The sequence below is a fragment of the Phaethon aethereus genome, assembly GCF_964289735.1.
Source record: "Phaethon aethereus genome assembly, chromosome: 25".
Classification (NCBI taxonomy): Eukaryota; Metazoa; Chordata; class Aves; order Phaethontiformes; family Phaethontidae; genus Phaethon; species Phaethon aethereus.
The window spans coordinates 6,902,352-6,911,972 of NC_138601.1; the positions used below are offsets into that span (position 1 = coordinate 6,902,352).

General features: G+C 64.0%; 1 protein-coding gene across 1 annotated transcript in view; it reads right to left on the reverse strand.

The window, feature by feature from the left end:
* Nucleotides 1-3,263: 3,263 nt before the first annotated feature.
* Nucleotides 3,264-9,621, reverse strand: part of CNTNAP1 (contactin associated protein 1) — a gene marked incomplete at its 5' end in the record, with an annotated part of 8,197 nt that continues 1,839 nt past the window's right edge. The window contains 22 exons of the mRNA XM_082010570.1: nt 3,264-3,654; nt 3,751-3,798; nt 3,919-4,152; nt 4,276-4,369; nt 4,495-4,622; nt 4,797-5,033; nt 5,118-5,357; nt 5,435-5,653; nt 5,731-5,898; nt 6,030-6,157; nt 6,302-6,458; nt 6,550-6,753; nt 6,897-7,016; nt 7,123-7,229; nt 7,319-7,490; nt 7,559-7,708; nt 7,787-8,048; nt 8,398-8,541; nt 8,627-8,811; nt 8,881-9,084; nt 9,332-9,479; nt 9,581-9,614. Of these exons, the coding sequence (XP_081866696.1) occupies nt 3,464-3,654; nt 3,751-3,798; nt 3,919-4,152; nt 4,276-4,369; nt 4,495-4,622; nt 4,797-5,033; nt 5,118-5,357; nt 5,435-5,653; nt 5,731-5,898; nt 6,030-6,157; nt 6,302-6,458; nt 6,550-6,753; nt 6,897-7,016; nt 7,123-7,229; nt 7,319-7,490; nt 7,559-7,708; nt 7,787-8,048; nt 8,398-8,541; nt 8,627-8,811; nt 8,881-9,084; nt 9,332-9,479; nt 9,581-9,614 (3,574 nt within the window). The 3' untranslated portion in view covers nt 3,264-3,463. The remainder of the gene's footprint in view (nt 3,655-3,750; nt 3,799-3,918; nt 4,153-4,275; nt 4,370-4,494; nt 4,623-4,796; nt 5,034-5,117; nt 5,358-5,434; nt 5,654-5,730; nt 5,899-6,029; nt 6,158-6,301; nt 6,459-6,549; nt 6,754-6,896; nt 7,017-7,122; nt 7,230-7,318; nt 7,491-7,558; nt 7,709-7,786; nt 8,049-8,397; nt 8,542-8,626; nt 8,812-8,880; nt 9,085-9,331; nt 9,480-9,580; nt 9,615-9,621) is intronic.

Consider the following 9,621-nt stretch of genomic DNA (forward strand, 5'->3'; position numbering starts at 1 on the left):
ACATGACTGCTGCTGTTCCCGTTGCTGTGTGTGTCACAAGTGCTACTTTCCATCCAGACTCCCAGAGGGAGACTCGGGGCAGGAGTGTGCTGCTGCTGGGGTGGCAACTTTGCCAGCCCTGGGCTGGGGCTGGCTCCGGAGCCTTGCTCTGCATGTGGCCTCATGCCACATGGACAAAGGCAGCTGGGGCTTGAAGAAGAGCTGTTTTGCAGGAGGAGGGAACAGCTGTGAATTCTCAGTCTCTTTCCATTTTCTGCTGACTGCTGGAAGAACAAGAGTGAGTGAGTTACTACCTGCACTGAGACCCAGGGCACAGCTGGGGGACAGAGGGGCTGGTGCTCCCCTCCAGTCCTGTCCCCTGAGATAAGCTCTGGTCTCGGGTTCTACTTCTTGCTGCCTGTTTTATCCTGTTGACAAGGACAGCGACAGGGTTGGAAGCCATAGAGACATGGCTGCAGCAGGCCCCAGGCTGCTGTCACTGAGGCTGTTTCCCCTCTGCCCCAGCTGGCTGGGGGACAGAGACTGCCTGGCTGGCGTGGCACGATGCCTGGGGATGGGGAGAGCAGCACTATGCAAAAAGTCACTTTGAGTAGGGACACCACTGAGCTGGTTAGAGACAGTGTTATGGGAGTGCTGCTGCAAGCACAAGAGGAGTCCAGAGGCAGCAGGAACCCGTGAGCCTGAGGAAGCCCTTCCAGCCTGCAGAGTTTTCTCATGGCTGTGGGGTGACTGGGTGGCTCGTGCCCATCCCCAGCTGCTCTGCTGCGTGGCCCTTCGGGGCTGGCATGTGGATGTTTCTGCCTGGCAGCTGTGGGGCTGCGGTGGGAGGGATGACTCCCGCTGACTGGCTGGGGCTGCACCCAGAGCAGGAGATGGGCCTCTGCCACCCCCAAGCTCCTGACCAGGTGATACCAGAGCTGGCTCCTCCACCCTCCTCTGTCAGGACAGTCCTTCTCAGAGTGGCGTGGGCTCTGTGGGAGGCGTCAGGGGCTTCAGGAGCCAGCAGAGTGGGTCCCCTCAGGGCAAGAGCTTTTCATTGCACAGGACTTGTTGAGTGTTGCTGTGCTGAGGATTGAACAGGGTGCAGCAGACCTGCCGCTGCCTGCAGTGACCTGGGGAAGGCTCCTCAGAAACCTGCCTAGGGGTTTCTGACACTCTGGTCCTGGCCCTGGCCCTGGGATAAAAGGGAGATGTTCTCTGGCAGAGTGAGGTTTGGCCTTAGCACCCCAGGCAAAAAGAAAAAGAAAAAAGCACTTTAATCCTTCTCAGCTGCCAGATGGGCCCCGTGTACCACTCTGGGGGTGGAAGGACCACAGATGTTCCAGACAGTTGTCATCCCTCAGCAGCACCTTTGCAGGGACATTGCTCCGGGCCTGGGACGGAGCAGTCTGGATGGGGGGGCTGTTCCCTGAGCAGGGCCTGGGGTGACCTGAAGGATGAGGCTGTCCCCTAGGGTCCACGTATGCTGCCAGCTGACTGCCTAGCCTGATGCTGGGTGCTGGAGGGTGCTCCACCGGGCAGCCAACGCTGGGCTCCCAGGGTGGCACAAGGAGCGCACCTAAGCCCTGATGTGGCACTGATCAGGCCCATCTTTAGAGGGGCAGTGGCCCGGAGGGTGGGCAGTGTTTGACTGGGGACACCGCAGAGAGGTGAGCAGTGCTGGGGCCCTTGCCCTGCTCCTTTGAGGAGCCATGGGGCTCCCAAGACAGCCTTGTCCTGGCCATGTGGTCCATGAATGCAGAGGCGCGGGGTCTGCCCCAGGAGCCGAGCCCTCCCTGGCACAGCCCTGCGTCATGCCTTTCCCAGCCTCCCGCTGCAGCAGGCGAGGCTGTCTGTCCATCCTTCCTGCTGTCCGTGATGCCCTGCTGGGGCTCGGAGGGGTTTGGGTCTGTCTGGAGCAGCGCTTGTACCCTGGCACCTGCCTGAGCCCCGCTCCCTGTCACCTCTGTCCGCCCAGCCCACACCGACCCTGCTCTCAGCTCAGTGTCCTCTGCCACTTTGGCCATATCTGCACTATGCCAGGCTTGTGTCTGTGGTTTGTTGACGGTGAATAATAATGCACTTTAAAAATGTGGCTTGTAGCCTTTGTCATAATAAAGTGGTAGCAAACATGCTCCCTCAGCTTGCTGGTCTCTCTTACCTAGGGAGCAGCTGGCAGCAGCACATTCCCTGCCTGTCCTCTGCCTGTCCTCTGCCTGCTGTGGGCTCAGCCCAGCTGCCTCCTTCGCAGCAGTCGGCACCTTGGAGCCCAGTGGGGCTCATGAGCTGCCCGGTGCCGCTGGTTGCCCAAATCGGCACCGGCTCAGGGGTGGGAGGTGGTGGAGGTGCGCGGTGGGGAGAGCAGGACACACTTGTGTGTATATGAGCGTAGCAGTGGGCTGAGCTGCATCCTGCCCTGGCTTCCTACACCCTGCATCCCACGCCAGGAGTGGGAATTGCCTGTGTCCACACCAGTCCCTTCCCCAGCTGCAGGCTGAGCCAGGGCAGGGGAAAGGAGCTGCTGCCTCTGTGCACCCAGGCTGCCAAAGCGAAGGCTGGGGAGTGTCAAACGCCGTCATTCTGCTTTTATTTGAGGATCTTCACATCTCATTCAACAAAACAGCTTTTTTAAAAATAAAGTGCCCAGTGGAGCTAGGCCTTTGGATAGATAAATGCATTTCTGTAACGTCGTCTTACCACAATACGGTGAGTGAACAGGAGCTTTCCCTGGGCTGGAGGTAATCAGCAGGACTGGCACTTCGTACAGAGAAGTAGCAAACTACAGACCACGTACCACGACACGCGGAACGTAACACCCGACAGGAACTTCCGTTTGGTTTTTTATACAAACTGATAGAATAAAAAAATCAGTGTGTAGTAGAATATCCAGCAACAAAATGGTAGAAAGGATCCGTACCTGATTGTATGAAAGCAGCATCTCAGCAAAGTGCAGCGGCATCATGCGCGGCAGCGGCGGCCGGCGCCCGCACGGGCAGGGTATTGCTCAGCGCGCCCCGGGCTGTGCCTCGAGGCTGGGTATTGCGTGGCTTCCTTCGTGGCTCTGGCTAAGCGAGCAAAGCAGCGGGTAATCTATGCGCGGGCATCGCTAACGGGGCGGCGGCAGCCGGGCGCCCCCGGCACGCTCCCCTGTGGAAGGGAGGGTGGGCTGCCCGGCCCTGGGGCTCCCCGCTGGAGGCAGGGCAGTATTTGGCAGCTGGTGGGAGGCAGCAGCTGCCTCCGGCGCCGGGGCTGCCGCGGTGCCGGGGATGAGCAGGGCTGGGGCTCGGCCGGTCGCAGCCACGCTCTGGGGCTGGGTCGGTGGCAGCCGTGGGGAGGAGCTGGCGGTTGGTGCGGCCTGGTCCGGTCCGGAGGCGGGTGTTGGCAGTTCAGGTGTGCTCAGCCCTTTGGTCCCGCGGGGCTCGCTCATCCCTGGGCGGCTCCCAGGGCTGTGGGGGCTGCGACCCCGGCCCACCCCCCCACCCCGCTAGTCGCCTTTCGCCTCCTCCAGGATCTGGGGCAGGTTCTGGTCCTTGCGCGCTGACAGCGGTTTGGCAGTGCTGCTGTAGTCCTGGATGGCCTTGGGCTCGTTGGTATGGTAGGAGCCCTTGTAGCGGTGGTAGTAGAAGTACAGCAGCACCAGCAGCCCCCCGAGCAGCAGGAGCAGAAAGGTCACGACTGCGGGGGAGAGGCAGTGGTGAGGGGCTAGGGAAGGGCCGGGGGCGCAGGGCCAGGGCAGAGGTAGGGGGGACATCGGCCGGGCGCCTCACTTACACCCGATGATGATTCCGATCCAGCCGTCGTCGTGCACGTGGGGGAACTCTGCAGAGACAGAGCGGGCGGCTGAGGCCGGGCTGCAGTGAGGTCTTGCGCTGGAGCATCCTCTGCAGCTGGCGCTTGCCGGCGGGCTCCCTCCCGACTGGAGTCCCACCGCGCACCTACCTGTGCCCATGTACCAGGGGTCCATCTCGGGAGGGATGAGGATGGTGGTGAGGGGGAGCATGGAGGCACAGCTCGACTCCACCAGCTCGCCCCGGATGCTGTAGGGCCGCACGACGCTGGTGGGGCGGAAGATGGCTTTGAGGGGGACAAGGCTGTTAAACTTTACCCCCGAGAGGCAGCCTGAGAAGCCGGGCGTGTTGTAGCGCTGGATCTCGGGGTCGATCACACCGGTCTCTGTGGGAGCACAGAAGGAGAGGGCTCATCCCCCGCGGAGGGCAAGGACTGTGCTGGGCAGAGGGAGGAGACCCTGGAGATCCCGGCAGGGAAGGGGGCGGCCGAGGGCAGGACCCAGCTCACCCATCACACGCCCCAGGTACAGGTTTTTGGGCGAGTCCAGCTTGCTGTCCACAAACAGGGAGAACTGCTGCTCCATGACAGGGAGATAGTCCACCTGGGAGGCAGACGCAAGGTGTCAGCACCCGCTGAGCCTCCTCCGCCTCCTGCTAGCCTGGCCGTGCCCCCTCCCAGCCCTGCAGCCCCCCAGGCCCTGGCGGGGAGGATGCCCCAGCCCCATACCTGCGTGTACAGCGTGCGGTGCAGGCGGGTGATGTTGACGCGGTGGGGCCTCCCATCTGTCACCGGCTTGGTGGTGAGGGCGAAGACGTAGGGGCTGGTACCCAGCTGGTAGCGCAGCTGCAGGCTCCCTGTGGGCAGAGTGGGGCCATCAGCGATGCCTGGGCTCTCGGTAGGCAAGCCCACCCCCTCCGTAGGGCTGGTGATTGGCATCAGGGTGGATGAGGGTCCCATGTGGCCCCAGCACCTGGGGGAGGTCCCCACAGGCTCTGGGTGAGCCCTAGGGTGGGTAACCCTGCCCGCACCATCATCCTTGATCAGCACGGCCATGTAGTCCTTGACGAAGGAGCTGACGTAGAGCAGCACAGCGGGTGCCGAGGTGGTGCTGAAGCTGAAGCTGACCTCCTCGCTGGTGAGGTTGTAGCCAGGCAGGGGCTGCCAGGGGCTGCTGACGATGCTGGCGAACTCACGGGCAGCATACAGCGACATCGGCAGGATGTTGTATCGCACCCAGGTGCCCTCCTCAAAGTACCCACCGATGTCTGCAGGAGGACCCACAGGGTGACGGGAGCGCCGGCTCCTCTCCCCCATCCCGGCCCCGGGGAGGCGCAGGCGCAGATGCTCACCGTGGTTGCAGAAGGGCCCATCAAAGGCAGAGACGCTGCAGTTGCAGCTGTAGTGGCTGTAGCGCTCAACACAGAGCCCGCTGTTCTGGCAGGGCACCGGTGGGTCCTGGCAGTGGCCGGTGCAGTTGACCCGCACACCCTCCGTCTCGTTGGCCTTGCCCTCCAGGTTGAGCGTCACCCCGTTCATCCGCAGCGCTCGCAGGCACCCCAGGAACGGGCGCATCTTGTGCTCTGCTGCACCTGTAGCGGGGCCGAGACTCAGTGCCCTGCAGCACGCAGGGACCTGGGGACATGGGGATGCGGCCGGGGGCTCTCACCGACATAGAGGGGCCTGTTGAAGTCCAGGCGGACGAAACTCTGCGGCGGCGCTGGCCGCACCACCCAAGGCAGCTTGTCCACCCGCAGCCGCGCCAGCTTGACATTGAGCTCAGCCTTCACCTGGTGCCACTCGTCATCATTCCAGGGCACCACCGACCGCACCGTCAGGTTCTCGTCCCCGTTCCCAATGTCATAGGCAAACACAACATCCCTGGTGGCTGCAAGGACACAGTGTCGGGAGGAGCCCTTGGCCCTGACGCCTCCCATACCCCCGCACCCCCCCACCTGCCCATACTGTTGAGCTCGATGCGGATGTAGTTTCGGGAGCCAGGGTTCTCTAGGAAGACACCAGATGTGGCAGTGGTCTTGAAGTAGAAGGAGATGTCGAGGCTGTGGTTGGCCTGGAAGGTGGGGAAGAGCAGGGCTGCACCCCTGTTGAAGGAGACAGTGTTCCAGGTGTTGCCTGTGGGGAGCAGGAGAGGCAGTGAGAGATGGGCACGGACCCTCCACGGGCATGGGACCCCACAGTCATGGGACTCCCCTAGGCATGGGCCCTCTGCAGGCAGGGGACCCTCCATGGGTCCCATCACTCACGGTCTCCGTAGCACCGCAGGGGCCCCAGCAGGAACTGGGCTTCAGAGCCGGAGCGGTTGGTGTCTCCAACCACAACCTGGGTGACGGGCAGGTGGTCCACAAAGGTCAGCAGACCCTTGTCTGTCCTCCTGCAAGTGGCGCGTGATCAGAGGGGCCGTGAGGGGCTTCTGCCCCTTCGCCAGCCTGCACCTCTGCTGAACCCCGCCCGAACCCCCCCGAGTCTGTGCCCCCTTGTGCCCACACTCCCCGTCCTGCGACCGCCGGCAGCTCACCACAGCGCGTGGTCGGCATCGCAGTTGCAGAAGTACTTGGGGTCGGCGCAGTTCTTGTCCAGCCCGCAGGCACAGCGCTGGATGCCTGGCCGCGAGCCCCCCCAGTAGTAGTGCCGCTCGTCGTGCCGGCCCATCCAGAAGCTGAAGGGCAGCCCGGCTGTGGGCACAGGGGCGGGTGAGGACATGGTCCCACAGTACAGCCCCATGGCATGGCCCCGTGGCACGGCCCCGCTCCCCCCAGTGCTCACAGGGGGTGTTGAGCAGGCGGGAGCTGTAGCAGTGGAGCTCAATGCGCTGCTCACAGTACTCGGAGGCATTTGCCAGTGCTGAGACCTCAGCCCAGGAGGCATTCCAGTACTCCACGGCCCCCAGGTAGGGCTGGTCCACGCTGGAGCCTGTCACCCGCGTGGCGTAGTGGCGGTTGTGCCGGATGATGGTCCATGCTCGGTCCTCTGCAGAGGCAGGGGGGCTGTTAAGACTGGCCCCATGGGATGCCCCCACTCCCTCCATCCTGCTCTGTCCCCTATACACAGGCAGGGGCTGGTCCCTGAGGGCACTGGGCAGAGAGACCCCCACGCCCTCCTGCCACACCCACCTCGGATATCGCAGTACACCGTGAAGGGTTTGAGCGGCCCGCTGCCATCGGGGTCGATGGTGTAGTTCCCCGAGGTTTTCCCACTGACCCGGTAAGCATCGCACGACTCCTTGTAAAGGGCTGGAAGAGGGAAACAGGGCTGGGGTCAGCGTGAGGGGGGTGCTGGGCAGTGGGAGGAGCCACAGGTGCCCATCCTGCCCCCCGACCAGCAAGGCCCCGGGCTCACATTTGTGGCAGGTCTCCCCCTTGTACCCCGTCAGGTCGCAGATGCACATGAAGTCATCCCAGGACTGGACACAGCGGCTGTCATGCTCGCACAGGTTGGGAGTGCACCTGAGGGCGCAGAGGGCTCCTGTCCTGGCACCGGCACAGCCCTCTGGCCCCCGACCACTCCCAGCCAGCGCCCCTGTCCCGACCGCTACCTGTCCGTGATGCCGCAGACGTTGAAGAGCACATTGAAGTACTGCCCCAGCCGGTGCTGCACCAGTAGCTCCACATCCACGGGCTGCATGTCCACGTTCAGCATCTGCAGGCAGCCGTGGAAGGCTGTCTGGTTCGACCGGCAGCCGGTGACCGAGGCCGGCTTGGGGCAGCCTGCAAGGCACAGCAGCGTGAGCGTCCCCCAGGCACCCATCACCCCTGGCCCCCACCCCGCTGCCCACCTCCGAAGAAGTACTGGCTGCCAGTGCGGAGCTGGAAAGGGTGCGCCACCCGAAACTCAGCACCATCGTCATCGTCGATGGTCACCACAGCCGAGCCGTCCCGTGCCACCAGCTGCACCGAGTGCCAGAAGCCATCGTTCAGGCGATGCCCTGTTGTGGGGAGAAGAGTGCGTGGAGAGGCACTGCCGCCAAACTGGCCCCCGGCCCAGTGCTGGCTCCCCAGCCCACCTGCGGCAAACTCCAGCTTCTTCTTGCCAGGCTGAGCGATGGAGACGTTGACCTGCCCCTCGCTCAGCACCACCTCGAGGGAGCCCAGGCGGTCGGCGAAGCTGGTGTAGAGCAGGAGCCCAGCGGTGTCCCAGGAGCGGAAGCGGAAGCTGACGGCCAGGCGGTTCCTCCGTGGGATCCCCGGCACCCGCACGTAGTTGTTGATGCCAGCAAAGGTGATGGGGGTGTTCAGCTGGTCCTGGCAGTAGTGGCCCACGCTGCCCTGGGGGTGACCGCGGGAGGCGGTGAGGAAGGGGATGCTGCCTGTGGTGGGGAGGTCCCCCCACCCCCACAGCCCCGGCCCCAATTGCCCCCTCCCAGTCTCATTGCCTAACAGTGCCGGGCGGGCGCCCGGGGCCAGGGATGACCTCGCACGGTCGATGCGGCGCCGCTCGGCTGAGCACAGCCTCTGCCTGGCCTTGCGTCACCCCACAGCAGGGGGGGAAACCTGGTCCCAGGGAAGGGGTCACCCCACAGCAGGACTGAGGACCTGGCCCTCCCCCCAGAAAGGGGACCTGCCACAGCAGGGATGGGACCCCCAGGGCAGAGGCCACCCCCCCCCGGGGCTGAACCTCGAAGCGGATGTTGGGTCTCCGGTGCCGGGCCAGATCGGCGATGTTGACCCCGTTGAAGATGATGTTCTCCACGCAGCCCCGGAAGTTTTGCCGGTAGGTGAGGTGCTGCTTGTCCTGGTCAATCACCCCCCCGAAGAAGAGCTGGGAGGCAGAGGGAGGGCGTCAGCCCTTCACCCGGGGACACCATGGGTCAGCATCCCGGGAGCTCCCCACCCGCCACACGCACCTCGGTATCGAGGTCGAGCTGGTCAAAGGTTCCGTGGCAGCGGAAGCGCTTGACCTCCCCATCCAGTGTCAGGTTGACGTGGTGGCCATAGCGCTCAATGTGCAGCGAGTGCCAGTGCTGGTCGTCCAGGAGGCTGCCCACCGCCACCGTCGTGTGGCCCTCGCTGGCGTGCAGCGGGCTGCTGCCTGGGGAGGGGCAGCCTCAGCCAGCGGCCCCCCAGCCCCACACTCCCCGGCCGCCTGGCCCCAGCTCACCTAAGCTGATGTGCAGGAGCAGCTGGGCCTGCTTGAGCTCCACCGTGATGTAGTCACCCTGTGAGCCCTCCCCGTGCATCAGCACCCCATCCTGCTCCAGTGTCTTGAAGTTGAAGGAGATGTCATCCTCGAGGGTGCTGATCCTCTTGGCCCGGAAGCGGTAGGAGATGGCATCATCCCCGTCGAAGTAGAGCACATGGGACCCTGAGGAGAGCAGAGCAGCCCCAGCCTTGTCACTGCCCACCACAGCAAGTGCCCCGGTACAGGGAACACTCCTTTCTGCTCTGGTTTATGCCAGAAGTCACAACTGCAGACCGCTTGGATACAATCCCCTCTGGGAAGGGGTTTTCCGGGTGTTCCAGAGCCAGGGGCTGGTCCCCTGCCATGCGGGTGGCCGGGCCAGGGTCCCACCCTGCACAGGGCTGCTGGAGCCCCCAGGCCGGGTACTCACGGTAGGGGCAGCCATAGAGGCCCAGGCGCAGCCCGATCTTCCCACGTGGGTTCCAGGCCACCGGGATGATGCGGATGTAGCGTGCAAGGATGGGGTAGTGCAGGTCATGCCGCACCACCCCACTCTCATTCACATTCCCAAAGAATGTCTGGGGACGAAGGGCCACTGTCAGCACCTTGCTCTGGGCTGGGCGGTCTCTGCTCTCCCCAGGGGACCCCCTCCCTCAGGGACACTCAGCCATCCCCATACCCAGTTGCTGCCCTGCTGGAAGAAGGGTTTCCAGCTGGTGG